General features: G+C 36.7%; 1 protein-coding gene across 1 annotated transcript in view; it reads left to right on the forward strand.

Moving 5' to 3' along the window:
* The first annotated feature begins 350 nt into the window (after positions 1 to 350).
* LOC137389599 (NACHT domain- and WD repeat-containing protein 1-like) overlaps positions 351 to 17,899 on the forward strand; it is a 61,884-nt gene continuing 44,335 nt past the window's right edge. Inside the window, exons 1-12 of the mRNA XM_068075655.1 lie at positions 351 to 416; positions 1,540 to 1,686; positions 3,620 to 3,785; positions 4,858 to 5,031; positions 5,704 to 5,837; positions 8,975 to 9,158; positions 10,936 to 11,135; positions 11,947 to 11,976; positions 13,368 to 13,554; positions 14,335 to 14,512; positions 16,902 to 17,056; positions 17,538 to 17,725. Of these exons, the coding sequence (XP_067931756.1) occupies positions 351 to 416; positions 1,540 to 1,686; positions 3,620 to 3,785; positions 4,858 to 5,031; positions 5,704 to 5,837; positions 8,975 to 9,158; positions 10,936 to 11,135; positions 11,947 to 11,976; positions 13,368 to 13,554; positions 14,335 to 14,512; positions 16,902 to 17,056; positions 17,538 to 17,725 (1,809 nt within the window). The remainder of the gene's footprint in view (positions 417 to 1,539; positions 1,687 to 3,619; positions 3,786 to 4,857; positions 5,032 to 5,703; positions 5,838 to 8,974; positions 9,159 to 10,935; positions 11,136 to 11,946; positions 11,977 to 13,367; positions 13,555 to 14,334; positions 14,513 to 16,901; positions 17,057 to 17,537; positions 17,726 to 17,899) is intronic.

Consider the following 17,899-nt stretch of genomic DNA (forward strand, 5'->3'; position numbering starts at 1 on the left):
CATTTTAGAATTTTACAAAAATTTTATGATGAATATTATATAACTGTGTCAGCACTGACGTGATGTATCAAGCACATGTTACATGTTTTACATCCCTGCCTCTAGCTTAACTTTACAATACACATTATCTAGTCAGCGGTAAATTAAAATTTACACAATGCTAAACTAACGACTGCCAGTTTTTTAAAGGCTTTTAAGAATTTATTGCAATACCACTATTATTTCTGTTTAGCTGCCTCAGTGCCTCAGGTGACTTCATATTAGCTGATCATATCTCTTTGACATGTGACTGCGACTGCAGAATACAGGATGACATATTTATACTTTTACAGTTACTAGGCAGCTCTGAGATGGATGTGGGCTATGGACGGCGTATCCACCCGCACACAGAACAAAAGATCATCAGCCATTTAAAGGTATGCTCTGGCTGCTTCATTTAACTCCCTTTATGTTAACACACCGATAACTTAATAAATTTGTGTACCAGGCAATTAAATTTCCTCTCTATAGGCTCGGTATTTGCTGTGCCAACTTAAAGCTCTGCATTGTACAAACAGAGAATGCATAGATTAGTCAAGTTATAGGCAGGTGCTGCCACTCAGTGTATACCGTATCCAAGTGTCATCACCAGCCTCTTTCTAGTCACTTTTATACGTTTGTACTGTGGTAAATACACTAGCTGGTTGAACTAAACACAACCCGTCAGCTGGGAGATGGATGTAGTTCCTTTGCCTAGTGGATTTACGAGACGGCGTAGTACAGAGGTGTTCAATGAATTGGAGGTGAGATCAGGAATACTTTTAGCTTTTATAAGCAATCTTTGCGTTGAGGCTATTTTCTTTAGCTACCGATTTTTGGTTCACAAGCTCACTTTCTATCCTTGGTCGTAATAGTTAGTATGTCTGTTACAACTTCAAAAAACATTTAGGCTTTCATTTTATAGACTTGACTACAGTTGGTCTTAAATATATTTTGTGAATTCTGCGGCTGGAATTTAAATTAATTTTCAGCTAGGCCTCAATTTGCTTTTTCGGTTGATTTAGAGAAGTCTTTAGGTCATACCACTCACTACTCAATCGTTTAATATTTACCGCTGCCAAGTATCTATGGTTGGAATATTGACAGTTTAATATTTACCACTGCCAAGTATCTATGGATGGAATGTTAACAGTTTAAGGTTTGCTACTGCCAAGTATCTATGGATGGAATGCTAACAGTTTAAGGTTTATCACTGCCAAGTATCTATGGTTCGAATGTTAACAGCTTAAGGTTTACCACTGCCAAGTATCTATGATTGGAATGTTAACAGTTTAAGGTTTACCACTGGCAACTATCTATGGATAGAATGTTAACAGTATAAGGTTTATCACTGCCAAGTATCTACGGTTGCAATGTTAACAGTTTAAGGTTTACCACTGCCAAGTATCTATGGTTGGAATGTTAACAGTTTAAGGTTTACCACTGGCAAGTATCTACGGTTGGAATGTTAACAGTTTAAGGTTTATCACTGCCAAGTATCTATGGTTGGAATGTTAACAGCGAAAGTTAAACCGAAGAGTGGAGAAGAGGCTAGCAAGCATCTATGAAAAAAGTGACCAGAAATCTAAGGCTAAGGCCAAGGTTAAGGAGGTGGTGCAGAGTACTCCTATGTCACGAAGAAGTAGCAACTTAGTATATGATTTGAAGGTGAGAGAAACAAAATTGACTCGACAGATGCTGCCGAAATATTATAAATTAAAAATTGTCTATTACTTAACACAGCGTGTTGGAGAACAGCCTGTTGACACATAAGGAGTGCTGACCTGAGCTAATGAGTTACACATCTTGAGTTGTCCATTACAAATAGGCAGCGAATACAGATAGGCAGAGCATTTGGCTTTATCTACGTCACTGTCTATTTAATATTTGGTAGACAAATTTTGTGTTAAATTTAATATAAACTTTGTGGACAACTATAGCAGCAACGCCCAGACTTTCCATGTATGCAGTACTTCAAACAACCTAAACGAAACTTGATACATGTCATGATCATCAAGTGCACCAACACTGTATCAGTATACATATTATAATAAAAGTTTTACGCCAAAGCATTTTAAATGCTATCAACTGTTAAACCTTCAGTGTTCAGGGCTGTTATTTTTAAACACATTTTTGGTTGTTGCCTCCATTTATAAAGCATGGCCTTTGTCTAGCCTTTGTTAAAACAACTTGCAGTATTTTGTTGACCTGCGCATTGAGACTTTGATGTCGAGTTTTCCACATGGCTGGAAGGGCTAGACTTGAGCAATGTTGGACTGGATATTAGGTGCCTGTGTTTGAGGAGAATGAATCACCAAGTTCTAGCAGTAACATAAAACCCTTAGACAATTACTGCTTGATAAATTCAATTCAGGGTCTACGTTAACTAGCAGACTATAATTGGCTCATCAAATAATTAGGAAACTCTTACATGGTTACACATTTATATCTAGCAAGCCGTGTGAAGGACATAGAGCTGTTCTAGTTGTAAGTGTTAGGCATTGCGGGTCATTATGCCTTGGCCTGTGGTCCACTGTATCATCGTAGTGTCAAAAATTTTACTAATTATTTCAGCTAGCTGCAACTAGTCATTTGATTGTGATTACCAATAACAGTGACACTTGCTCATCAACATAACTTACTGCTTTACATACTAAAGAGCGGCAAAGCACACCACTTTTCTTTTCTTCTCGACTAACTAGTGTGAAAAGTCATATGCAGTGCACTCCTGGAAAGCAATTGTACGGCTTTTTGTCTCATGAAACACCCAGTGGCTGCTACTATTTTGGCGCCTTCCGAAGCAGGCCACCAGTTGCACCAGGTGTTTATGCCCTGACAATTCGGAGCAAAAGCTTAAGTGTTTTGACCTTGAACTTGTGCCTAAGATGAAAGTCTATAACTATTGGAGACTGCAAACCTGAGTTCCCAGAATCCACTAAGAAAGTCGAGTCGGCACACCATCGCCTACACATTGCCTACGATGACTTACACTGTCTGATATACTATGTAAATTAGAGTTGAAGTGCTGTAATCTAGATTTCTATGCTTTTGTTGTCAGATATAAATTTGTGGCGTCATCATACCTTAGCCTTAATTTAATCCGTGTGTTGGTAATTGATTTTGAGCTCAAATAAAATGTGTCATATCTGTTCAGTACGAAAGCAAAGACTATTTGGTTTTAAGAAAATAATGGTGTTTGATGTAATGGTGTCAGCAATTCAGCAATATTATAATGCTGAAAGCCATCGAAGATAGCTTGATTGAATAGAGTAGATAGATCTATTTGTGAATTTGGCAGCTTTTTTGCTCATCTACGCCATGCTGCCAGCAGAGGCAGTAATGAGTAACTGTAAAGCGAACTCCTTAGGGGTTTGGGTTCAACATAAAGCTTGTTTTGCAAACTACTGTGACCACCATGGTAGAGAAATACAGAGATGCAGAGACACAGGAGACAATATGAACCCTGTATTGAAATGATATATTGTATTGTGATCTGGATAAGTAAAATTGCAGCACCGATCTCTTCCCATGTGCTACTTATTCTAATATCCAGTCTTACAGGGGTACAGCCAACCTGACAAAACCTTGTATACTGTTTCAGCAGCCACCAAAGTTTGAGAAACACAGAGACATATTTCAGAGATACAATGAATATGGAGACAGAGTTGTGTTCACTCCGGCTAACAAAAGGCGATCACATCTATCCAATCAGAAGCCTCAGCTTCAGCCCCTTAATCTAAGCACTGATGGAACTCGGGCTGACTTTGGTATGCCTCCATTCACTTTTTTGTAAAATGAATAAATGAACTAAAAATTCAAAATTTATATACTGTCTTACCAATACTAGTTACTACAATACTAGTTACTACAATACTAGTTACTACAATACTAGTTACTACAATACTAGTTACTACAATACTAGTTACTATAATACTAGTTACTACAATACTAGTTACTATAATACTAGTTACTACAATACTAGTTACTACAACACTAGTTACTACAATACCAGTTACTACAATACTAGTTACTACAATACTAGTTACTATAATACTAGTTACTACAATACTAGTTACTACAACACTAGTTACTACAATACCAGTTACTACAATACTAGTTACTACAATGTTAGCCTCTACCGTACCAGTTACCCTCATGTACATATATGGCTATATATATTATAACTAGCTACTTCCCGGCGTTGCCCGAGTATTAAAAATCTGCTTATAAACAATGAGAAGTAGTGAGAGTTGCCTGTCACTTGCTATTAGCCTGGCAGATTGCCAATGGAAAATTTTAGTGAGCTAATTAATGATAATCACTTACACAATCACCCTGCGTGGTATGCAAAGCCGTTGAGTACGTGCTCTCATATAGCGACTTATATTGGAAAGTGAGCAGCTCATTCTCTGTGGCCTATTGGGTAGGGTGTTGGACAGGTGAACAGTAAGTACTAAGATCAAATCTTCTTCGGGGCAGATTCTTTAAACCAAGATTTTAATAACTATAACCAGAATGCAAACACTGGACACATGAGAGACATAAAACTTACATTGAGAAATCTATATATAGATAGATGTGGTTTGATACTAGTAATGAATATTTGATAATAACAAATATCATAAAAATTCACCACAGTTATAAAATATACCAAAGTTTTAACCAAAAAATTAAACAAAACTACTTTGCAATAAAATGGTGGTATCAAAATCTTAATAAACCAAAATTAACTCGTTAATACTACCAAATTTTGAGTTGATATATATAACAGCTACAAATTAATTATTCACAAGTCTATTCGCTGCATGAGTATTTGTAATCGAGTTGTTTCCTATACAGGAACTCTTGATCCACTGCCTGACATACGAGCCTCTCTAAATGAAGATGTCAATGAGGAGTTTGATGCAGACCAAGAAGACAACGGAGTATTTTCAGATGTTGAAGAGGGAGCTGAGGAAACCGGTGGGACTGGCACAGATGATCAGGATGAGATGATTGGTCGAGCTGCATCAGGTGACTTGTATGGCATGGATCGTGAGACTGCTGTACTCGGTATCGACTAGCATGCTGGTCTAATCGCTGACTAACATGCTGGTCTAATTCTCTCTCGCTACTTTCAAAAATGTTCCAGGCATCATGTGTATTGAATGTTGCAACATGTGCCAGTTATTTTTAGTTTATAGTGACACAAAATCAATAATTAGTTGTCTGAGTAGATAATGTAAATTGTACTATTTAAAGGGACAACATCTGTGCGAACAGTCATTGTGTCAAAACGCATTCTCGACTTTCAATTTAAAAACTAAAAAGAACACCAAAGCATTATAGATTCATTTCTGTCACCTAGTTTCAACTCCGATTGTATTAAGTATTGTTTGTTTTCATGCTTAGCTGGGTCGCTATCTGGTTGTAAGAGGGCAACAGATAAGGGTGCAAGACACCCATCACTACATACCATACATTTTAGTATAAAGAGCCGACAGCATTTATTTCCACTTCAGCATTCAGCTTTCCCAGGTTAATTCAAATGATTAAAGTTGGCATGTATCAAGTATAACTTGGAAATGAGCAATTGTGGTTTTGATTAACAAGCAAATTAAAAAGAAATCACAAAGAATATACTAGAACATAGATACAGTTGCACATATCTAAAGCTAAATAATGCCATGATTGACCTCATTGCAGGGGCACCTGTCAACACCAGTCGTGAAGGTTCTTTATACTCACAGCACTCACGTAAAGTCAAGCCAAGCCTCACTTTTCAGGAAGGTGCTGAAGATGAATCAGAACCCTTGAAAGAAGATTACTCCAAAGAACAGGTATATTTTATAAATTGTAAAGAGTGAAACAGCAAACAAATACGATGTTTTTGAGCTTGACAGCATGTTGGATAAAGAATGAAAAATGTTTATTTTTAACTACAGCTGCTAACTATTTTTTAGCTACAATCTTCGAACAACTCAAGGTTGCTGTCATGGAGACCAGCCAAAATTAGTTAGAATATGTTAGTTAAAAAATCTTATACATCCATCTGAGCTCAAGGTTTCCCGTGTACCACATAAGTTCTATGTTGATAGTTTCCAACAAAACAAAAGTATTATTAGTTTATAACAAAATTTTAAATATTTGCAAAGGCATAAAGGCAGGTGAGGTGAAGGTAGTGCCTGACAATCACGGTACCAAAAGGATTAGCGGCCGTTTCAAGATTAATAAAAGGCTATCCTAACATAACTGTTGCTGAACGCTACATAAGCATTTCAGAGAGCAGCTACGCTGCCGACGGCTGACCTATAAACAACTTTTATAACTTCTTAGGCAGTTCAAATATTTACTGATTAGCTTTGTTAAATAGATGAATAAGAATTCAAGAGACAAATAGCGTATTGTGTTCAGAGACAATGGTGAATGGATAGTATTAAACTCACGTACACGGCCAGTCGTCTCACTGTTGCTAAACAAGCAGTGTTAACACAAACTGTGTAACACGAGTAACAGACTTCAAGTGCTTGTCATGCTTCATTCAGCAATGATAAGCTTATCTGTTCTGGTTCACAAAGTTTCCAGTTAATTTGAATACAGATTATTGGTTTCTCCTTTAGTTGAGTGACTAAAAGTAAAATGCTATTTTGGTGATTAGTCCAAACTACATAATATATATTTTTTGAAGGTTTTTAACATGAAAGAACTGAAGAATTTCAAGTTTTTAGGAGTTGTGGCCATGATTTTGATGAGGAAACCTGCGTCGATATGCCATTATGCTAGACAAACATTACTGTTGTAACACTTGAGATGACAACTGAGAGACTTGACAGCTCAATAAATGGTTTTATATTAAGCCTTAGTTCTACAAGCCCCAAGAAAAATAAAACTTAATTTCTAAAATCTTATTCTAAAACAACCTAGCTCGAAAGATGGCAATAGGACAAACTAAAATAACTAACCTCTAAAGGTCAGATCTGAATCGCTGAACTTACTTTTGGCTGAAATTAAGGCTTTCCAAAAATTATGTTTAGAAAAATAATTCAGGTCTTTTCTATTGTGTGATGCTGTCAGTGCTACTCAATGTTGCCTCAGTTCTAGCTCATCAGAAAAATCTTTGCTTAACCAATAACCTTGCATTAAACAGAATAGTAGCTTTACTGAAGACCTCTGTCGGTGTACCAGAGCGCAAACATTCATTCTATAACAACTAGTCGACATCAGCGTTCTTAATGTTCTTATCAAGCCTGCATACAATGTCTAATCAATATTAGCTATTGGTGTAACTGATCTCTAATTTTCTCTAATCGTTAAACCGAGTACATATTATAGCCCATTATGTTATTTGCTAAAAATGTTTACATTTAAATTGAACCCTTCTAAACAGTCTGCCATCTTAGTATGAGTCAATATATTGTACGGACGTAAAATTAAAGTTATTGCCGCTATCCAGCTACATGAAAAAGAAAACATGGTAATAAAGAATTTATCTCATTATGTTTACCAACATCTCCCTATTGGTACTGTCAAGGTCAATTGTCATTTTACTAAAAATCTACTCTAGTTGTCATCAAGACACTTGCATTAGTTATCATCAAAGTACCTGCTTTATTTGACGTTAAGGTACCTGCAAGAGTTGTCATCGAGATATCTGTGCTAGTCATTACCAATGCGCTTGCGGAAAGTTACCAATTGGCAATCACAGAATTTGTTACCAAAGTACCTGCGCAAGCTGTTACGAAAACACCTGCTGGTTTTGTATTACCTGCGCTAGTTGTCATCAAAGTGTTTGAAAAGGTCTTCATCAAAGTCAATAAAGAAATAGCAGAATTGTATCAAATACTTTATTCAATAATTTTTCTTTCATCAACTTGTATACTATCATAAATATTTGTTTGACCGTGGCTATATTCCTCCCAAGTCGTCCTTGAGAGCATTGTTTGACTGTGGATATATTCCTCCCAAGTCGTCCTTGAGAGCATTGTTTGACTGTGGATATATTCCTCCCAAGTCGTTCTTGAGAGCATTTTTTGACTGTGGTTACATTCCTCCCAAGTCGTCCTTGAGAGGGTTGTTTGACTGTGGCTATATTCCTCACAAGTCGTCCTTGAGAGAGTTGTTTGACTGTGGCTATATTCCTCCCAAGTCATCCTTGAGAGCATTGTTTGACTGTGGCTATATTGCTCCCAAGTCGTTCTTGAGAGCATTGTTTGACTGTGACTATATTCCTTCCAAGTCGTCCTTGAGAGCGTTGTTTGACTGTGGCTATATTCCTCCCAAGTCGTCCTCGAGAGCATTGTTTGACTGTGGCTATATTCCTCCCAAGTCGTCCTTGAGAGCATTGTTTGACTGTGGCTATATTCCTCCCAAGTCGTCCTTGAGAGCATTGTTTGACTGTGGCTATATTCCTCCCAAGTCGTCCTCGAGAGCATTGTTTGACTGTGGCTATATTCCTCACAAGTCGTCCTTGAGAGCGTTGTTTGACTGTGGCTATATTCCTCCCAAGTCGTCCTTGAGAGCATTGTTTAAAATAAAACACAAGATGGATTAGATGTAAAAAAATTTGAGTGGCAACTTTCCTGAAGGTTCAAATTGAGAGACTAATGCTCCCACTCAGTTGACCATATATTTATTATATTAAATATAATTATACATATATAATCATATCTCTAGTAGTTACACTTCACAGACAATGTCACACCGGTTCTTTTTTAAACTTCTTATGATGTTCGTGAAAACAGTTTTGATAGAGAGTTGTTTCTATGAGTGTAGTCAGTGTAGTCAGTGTAGCCAGTGTCTATCAGTGTAGCCAGCCAAGTTGTTACAACGTCATTAAAAGTTGAAATATGTAAAAACTTTTGCGGCTAATCAAACTGGCATTGAGAAGATGCCAGTTGTGTGTTTAGATGCAAATATGCATGTTGCAAGGCGTGTTTCTGTATTCTCTCTATATTATATATATAGTTTCATATCTTAGGCGGTTGTACAGCGACCTATATCTCCTGTACCAACACCACACATAGTGCTCAGACCCATGACTAGGGAAATGACAAGACTATCTACACAGGACAAACATAGCAGAATACTGAAGGGCACCTTGGATACTGTCTGCCCTCACGAGACAAACAATGCCTGTTTATATATCAGCAACACTGGAATTGGTAGGTTACAAATCTGTAAGGTCCAACCCCATTGTAAACAAGGGTTGGGCTATATTTACCCAAACCTTGTTTACAATAAGGTGAACATACATACCGCAGGTAGTAGGGTATGTATTAGATTGCAGTTACGTCTTTCACTTTAGAGACTGCTTTCTTTTTAACTTATTCTAAATGATTAACTTGTCTCTGAATCAGAAATGACACTTTTCATAGAATTTCTAAATTAAAGGAAAAAACACTCATCTAGGGCGCCCACAAGTCTACGGAGGGCTAATTTTCAATGACACAATCTCACAGAGTATTAGTATATATAACCTTACATGTTATTAGTACTAGTATATATAACCTTATATGTTACTAGTACTAGTGTATATACCCTTACATGTTACTAGTATATATAACCTTACATGTTACTAGTACTGGTATATATAACCTCCCATGTTACTATTACTAGTATATATAACCTTACATGTTACTAGTAGTAGTATATATAACCTTACATGTTACTAGTACTAGTATATGTAACGTTACATGTTACTAGTACTAATATATATACCCTTACATGTTACTAGTACTAATGTATATAACCGTACATGTTACTAGTACTAGTATATATAACCTTACATGTTACTAATACTAGTATATATAACCTTACATGTTATTAGTACTAGTATATATATACCCTTACATGTTACTAGTACTATTATATATAACTTTACATGTTACTAGTACTAGTACTAGTATATATAACCTTACATGTTACTAGTACATGTACTAGTATATATAACCTTACATGTTACTAGTACTAGTATATATAACTTTACATGTTACTAGTGAGAAAGAGTAATCATTGCATGATAAATATTGTAAGGCAAACATTATTGTTAATAAGGAAATTCAATTATACAAATTAACTAACTAGGAATATTTAAATAAGTTCAGCAGCAGTTCAAAGTGGGTGTTAGTGAATGTCTTCTGAACAACTATAAAACTAATAGTGAGTTATCGGTTCTCTAGAGTTTAAATCTTTCTATTATATTACTGTGTTCAAACATTAAAAACACAAGGTTGGAAACGTTTTTCAGAGAAGATGAAGAGTGTGTCTGTATTACTACACTTGCTAAGAGTCAACAACTTTGCAATCATCTTAACAAAGTAAGAGTTTTTTAAATCCCAGAAAGAGACGCTGTTCAAGAAACTTGGAGATAGAGGATTAAAAAGGGTATTGTGGAACAGCATAAACATTAATTTGTCTAAATTCTAGATTTTTCGCTAACTGTTCAAAACATTTACAGACACAATAAGTTTTATTTGACACAGTCAATTTATTTATTATCTTCACACTAAGTGTGCACTTTTTTATTAAAACCATGGTTTTCCCTCGAATCAGTCTGACAGTCCACATCTGTGTTTTATCTAAACACGCTGTATATGTTCTCTGAAGGTTACTATAGCCCATGTGTACTCTATACTCTAACCAGTGACACAGTTTTACTATTATTGTTATTAATGTTATTGTTATACTTTATACAACAAGCAATGACAAAGCTTGAAAGCCTGAGCTCTCTTTGCTTATGAAAAATTTATTCAAGTAGGGGTCATTCACATGCAAACCTAAGGGCTGTACAGGTAAAAAAAGGAAAAGCCCTTTACTGTATAAAAGTTTGCTTTCTATTTAACAAACACCATCTCATAGGCTTGTTAAGTCAGGTAGTCTTTTGTACAGTGGTACAGAGCTGCCTGCCATGTAGTTGTATGTATATTCATATGTTGGCAGACACAAAGTGGGAGTTGCGCTACTTTATGACTGAGCTGTATCCTCAGTTGAAGGAGTACTGCCTCCAGCACAACTGTGAGCTGCGTATTTACGACATGCACTGGGCAATGGAGAACATGCCATTTGACAACCACTCCTACCTCAACAACTGCATAACAGCTGTCGAAGAGTGTCAGAAGACCAGAGCTGTCAACTTTGTGGTGAGTTTGTTAAGTAGCTTCATCAAACCATTTCAAGTCAAAGTATTTTATTTTAGTTTACTTTCAGGTTCTCTACTCCTAGCCTGGAGGGTAAGTGTAACAAAATATTGAAATAATATCCATCATTAAATGGGCTACCTGTAGTCTTATTCATTTCCACAAATTTGGAGTTATCTTCTTTCACCAACGCCAAGACAATGATTACTCTATTGATAACCTGTGAACTAATCCAATAAAAATATTATAACAAATACTAAACATTGTTATGATAAGGCAAGCGATTGGTTATCAACTGCCATCAGACTCTTCCCAACTTGATGAATTTTGAACCTTTCTGTAATCCTGTAGTCAATCATAGTGATAGGTACATGATTGGAACCCAAACGCCTCACATACACCTTATCGTGGAAGGCATTCTAAAACACCCGAGGTGGAAACTTGCTGACAATAGATAGATAGTCTACGCCTTGTTTATCATAGCCTTAGCTACTCACATTAAGAAGCTTCATCTACCTCTTGTGACGAGCTAGAAAATAATTTTGCAAAAAAAAATATATCGCTTGTCTCATGCTCCTTCACTTTCACCCAGCTGCAAGAAAGTCTAAACATTTCAGACTATAAGCATTACTTATTCATCTTGCTCAATAATGCTACCAGTTATCTCTGTTGGCCTGTAGTCCTGTCAATTGCTATTCTAACTAAAGATGCAAGAGTTGTGACCACAGGCTATTTTATGTCTCGCTTTGTTTTACAGAATCATCAAGTTTTCTAGAACCTCTTGTCTAAACTCATTATAATGAATGTATTTTAGATATTTGATCCATGTTTGTCAGAGCTAGCAGTAAGTTAACTGAATAATGCACTTGCCTGCATTTTCTGTCTTTTATCCATATCCTTTGTGTCGCTAATAACTTGTTCCTATATAAACTTCTCTGACCTATCGGTTGGCATGATGATCCTTCCAAGCTGCCATGTCGTACCTCGGTATCTTTTATAGACTTGCTGTCTAGTGACTACGACTACTGCATGCGGTGCTATTAGGTGTTTATTCCCTTGCAGTGAGACTTGCATCCCTACCTGTCTTACTGTCATGGCTTCATTCATAACACCATTGGCATGCTTGTCACACTTCTCCATGGTGCTACAGCATATCACAGCACATGCTCGTAGCGAAATGTCAACTATAAAGTCACAATTATATGTAGCTACTATATAAATGACATTGTTGATGTGATTCCAACTTACACGTAGATGCAGGACAGTAACTTACTTAATGCTGAAATGGAAATAGCACAAACACCCATATTTTTTCATATTGCTTTTAATTTTGTGTACCAACTTGCATAATCAGTTGCAATGATAGATAAATGTTTTGTGGAATTTGCTATCTGCAGTTTTTGAGCAACAGAACTTTTTTTAAATTAACACAACACCTCAGAATTACTCCGACATAAGACTCAATTATTTAGAATTGCTCTGACATGTGTCGCAATACCTAAAAATTATTCTAACAGGGGATGCTATGCCTCAGAGTACTCTGACAGGTGACACAATGTCTCAGAATTGCTCTAACAGGTAGCGCTATGCCTCAGAATTGCTCTGACAAGTGTCACAATACCTCAGAATTGCTCTGGCAGGTGGCGCTATGCCTCAGAATTGCTCCAATAAATGGCGCAATACTGTACTTCAGACTTATTCTGACACTTGGCACTATGCCTCAAACTTACTCTGACACTTGCCACCTTGTCTCTGCTGAGCAATACTATTTTGCAGAATTGCTCTGATAATTGACAACTTTACTTCAAACTTGTCATGAGCGGTGACACCTTGCGTCAGACATTCTGCCATGGTTGCTATTCTGAGAATGCATGGTGTTGTATGAATAGTTTACTGGTTTGTCTTCTTTTTCCATAGAAGAAACAAACACAAGAAATATACCTATTCACTAGATAGTAATTAGTCTTGCAAATTAAGAGTAGAGTTTGTAGTCAGCTCACTTTGAATATCCAAGTGTTGTAGGCACTCTTTACTTTTGAATGCATGGAAAGATAATTCCCAAGTTAGCATCCTACAGTCTGACATGTAATAAAGGTTAGCACCAAAGACAAAAAAGCTGTAAGCTATAAGGTCTGAGATATTAAATGATGAAATGTTGTATCTATACTAGCTCAAGTCTACAAAGATACACCAAATGTTGTTTCTATAAATATTAAATGTTGCATGTAATAACAGACTCTAACATCGGGGCGCTATGGTTCAAGCACCCTACCAGCCACGATAGATGCTGAGGAGTTTGAGGCTATATTTCAATGTCTAACAAATGACCATGAGAAGCTAAAAGGGCACATTGAATCTCTCATACAAGAACAAAGAGAACTCGATGAGGAGAAGGAGCCTGATAAAGCAGACCTAACTGAAGGTATCAAAAACAGTTTAGCTTAGAAGGGCTGTTTCATTTAATGGCAGCGCAGCATGTGTTACAGATTGGCTTTGAAGTTAATGCTTTTCAAGGTGTTTTATACCTGCATAAGAAATAGCAAATTAGTAGTTCTGCAGTAATTTCAGAGCAATACCAGCTGTACAGGTCAGTCTCAGATTCTTTTACGATGGTTTCGGGTAACTCTATTCTTTTCAGCAATGCTATATTTAGCCAAATATATGCTATATACATAAGTAGCTATATATAGATATTACCGTATGCTATATATAGCATATAGCTATAGCCATATATAGCATATAACTATATATGGCTATATGCTAAATATAGTATATATTACCCTTTTGGCCATGACTGTATAGATATAACTACACGCGTATGCTATATACAGCATATACCTAAATATAGCTACCAATATATGCTATATTGAGCTATATGCTATCGTGCATCATTTGGGTTCAACATTTTGTCATAATAAAAATTTAACATTTATAAACTGGCTTGAAAAATCGGTAAAACAAAAATGATACAACTTGGTCCGCATACCGACTTATTTACTATTCCATAATGGACACGCGGGCAGGTGACCCATTAAGTTAACATTTGGCCAGTAGAATTACCAAAGTTTACCAGTAAGTTGCCAATGACACCCCTGTAGTAGGTAATAGCTGTTAGTATGTGCTGTAACAATTAGAAATTAATACTTACACGTAGCCTCAGATTACCAAAGTATTACATAAGAAGGATATTTATCTTGTGCAGAAGAGAAAGCCAGTGTGAGAAAGAAAGCCCAGGCTAAACGACAGCATAACATCCAGTTAGCTCAGTCAATTATGGCGAGTGAGAAGGACCTTGAGCTAATCAAGCCTGAGATCTTATCCTATTGGTACCGCAAAGATGAGAATGTCATACCCGCTGTCTACCGTCTTCAGAGAATCAGGTAATGACACGGAATATTCCACTGCCCATCAAATTGATCACCAGTTATTCGAGTCAATCCTATTGCATTTATATGGAACGAGCCAGCATGTATAGTTATATATCCTGACTTATTCTAGACTGCTCTGCATCAGACCATGTGTTCTGTCTAACAAGTCAAAGGCCTCACCTATTATACATAATATATATTATACATGTTATATACTAGAAATTCCACTGTCATACAGCCCACGACCAAAGTATTATTGGAAAAAAGAAAGGGTACTGCTGGTTGAGAAATTCAATATTAGCAGTCAAGTGGCACTGCAGTACAATAGAAAAACTGCAATGGTAGCTGCAATAGTAGCTGTAATGTACTGGGTGTTATTATGTACAATGAACAGCAATAATGAAAGGAAAAGATTATATGTTGATATCTCTCCCATGCAATAGGAGAAATGCAATATTAGAAGTAAAATGGAAGCTGCTGTGTAATATACAAAGTTTGAAAGTTGGTTGTGTTGAATGTATAATGGTTTTGACAGCGATCTGTAAGAGAAAGCAAGCATTTGCATTCACATGTGTTTGGAAGGTTTTTGCAAACTGGAGCAATATGAAGAAATGGGTCATGATCACAGAAACCATGGTTAAGTCGGGTGTGTGAGATTTAGAGTTATCTACACTAGCAGAAGGAGAAAATTCTCAGTTATTTTGCAAAAAAAATTTGATTCCAGCTTAATTACAGCAGATTTTATGGTCAATAAACTGAATGCATGTTTACCATCAGTGCGAAAACATAGTTCTGAGGAAACTGGTGTTAAAGTTTGAGAAACAAAAACCAATGCACAATTTTGTTTACATTTCAAAACGTCATAGCAACCAATATCAAGAAGTCGTGATATTTATCTAGATTTACAGATCTAGATTACAGTTGTTCTCTTCCGTCTATGCGGCTTGGCTGCGATATTATTTTGGTCATTCCATTGGTAATCATAACAGATTTAGCCCAAAAATTTATGTAGAAAAATATAAGATAAACACGTTTAACCAGAGACCAGTCTCTGCGGTAAACTTTAGTAGAACTTAAAGGTTGACTTGCACCAAAATTCACATTACAGTTATTTGGTATCAAAAGATTCACCATGTCTTACTCTGTTGTGTTGTAGGTGCCAAATATTGTATGTGGAAATGTGATTACAAGCTCTTAAAAGCTCAAAAATGAAAAGCCGCCGTAGATTGAAATCTCTTTATTTCTCTGACGTATTCATTACAGTTTGGTTATCGTCTTGTCACGTGATGTTCTCACGTGAATTGAAAGGCCAATAAAAAGTTCGATATAAAATGTCTCGTAGCACTAGTTTATGACCAACACTTCGGGTTTTACCAAAGACCCCGTATCAAATATAGATGCTCGCTACTTTACAGTTTTGTTTCGGCATTATCTAATCGTCAAGTCGTAATCTGATCATGTGACCCAATACTTCGCAAGTAATTTTTGCAGCATTTTTCGATTATCACAGGTTACCAATAGGCTCGTCATGATTATCAGACAATGATAATCAGCCTTCGAGCTAAGGTTAAAAAGTTTAACAAATTTTTACGGTAAGTTATAAGATATCAGTGCCAAAAGTGACAGCATTACGATGACGATAAAACAGACACTTAAGAACAATAGACATGGTTTTATTGAATGCGTGAAGTATATTTGTGAAAATATTTCAACGAATAAGGTTGCATGAAGGTGTAAACAGAAACCATCCCGTAACAACTATGTCCCATTTGAGCCGTTTTGGAAAGCGAATCCAAACTACGGCGGTCTCGCGTGGCTGCCATTTTCTGTTCGTTTTTTTGCTTTTAAGAGCTTGTAATCACATTCCCATATATTTTGCGCCTGCAACACAGCAGAGTAAGACATGGTGAATCTTATAATACCAAATAACTGTAATGTGAATTTTGTTGCAAGTCAACCTTTAAGAATAAAATTAATTAAAAATAAAATCAATAAGAACAAATAAAACTGACTGATACAAAAATACAAATAAAACTGACTGAGCGCAAAAATAACAACATGTTTAGTTGCTGTTGTTGCCTAAGTTCCTAAGTTCTACTAAAGTTTACCACAGAGACTGGTCTCTGGTTAAACGTTCTTATCTTATTTTTTTCTACATAAATTTTTGGGCTAAATTCGTTATGATTACCAATGGAGCCACTAAAATAACATCGAAACCAAGCCGCATAGACGGAAGAAAACAACTCCCTTTCAGTGCAGCTGATGCATTAAGTGCAGTGCGTATTGCTACTAGCTGTTGTTTGCTTGCTCCGCTTGTCGGGGGACAACTCCGCAAAAACAACAGTTTGTCAAGACAGGATACATCAAACATGACAGTGATAAATCTATATATATTGAACAGCACCAAGTTCCCAGATATCAACAAGACAGACCCAAAGAAGAAGGGCCCAGCTGTGAAGAATTGGAAGGAGGCAGCTGAGGGAATCCTTTTAATCCTACAGAAGTACTCGAAGCAGACACAAGAGGAGTCCGACTGGAGAAGATATGAGCTATCTTGTGAGTTATTCACATACCACCCAACAGCACTCTGCCCTACCTTATGCTTTTACATAATGTTGTGCATTACGGAATGTCTATTAGTAGACACTAGGATTCACTACACAGCTACCGCCTTTCACTACTACATCAGAACATGTTTTACTAAAAATGTAACCCTTTCCACCAGCTAGCTGACACCTTGCAGTATATCACTTGCTCTTTAAGAAAGCTGATACCTAAGCTTTTCATATGACTACCTGAGTTGGAAGGCATCCACAACAGTCCATACTTGTGCGAAGTTGACTGAAACCCTCTAGCCCAGAGAATATGTAAATTGAACTCTGTGGAAATCTACTACATCTTTTTCTATGGCGCAGTAAAAGTGTCAACATTTCTAGAAGTTTCTAGAATTGTCTGGAAGCCTTGTAGTTATTTGTCAGCGGTTAATCGCAACGTATACATTCACTACCCATGGTCTGTTCATGCATGTCCTCTGCAGTGCTGGAGATGGAGATTCAGGCAGGAATAAAGAGCAACCTCTTTGCGCCGGGCAGGATCTGTTGGTTTGCCAAACAGTTTGAGGGTATCAACGAATCTGATGAAGCGGCGAAGGATTTCATGGAGACAGACCAGAATAGGAAGGTCAGAATGGTAGAGCTCAATGAGCAGCTGAGAAACTATAGAGAGGTAAGTATATAACGCTATAGACTTATTCATGCTAAACATACAGTTATTTAGACCTCTTGTATTTTGGAACTGGAATACAGCAGATATGTTACATGTTTATATTAGTTATAGTTGTAACAGCCAATGACAAAGTTCATCTTCTTTATTGAGGCAGCAGTCGAGTGTAAGGCTCAT

Source organism: Watersipora subatra, chromosome 3 (assembly GCF_963576615.1).
Source record: "Watersipora subatra chromosome 3, tzWatSuba1.1, whole genome shotgun sequence".
Lineage (NCBI taxonomy): Eukaryota > Metazoa > Bryozoa > Gymnolaemata > Cheilostomatida > Watersiporidae > Watersipora > Watersipora subatra.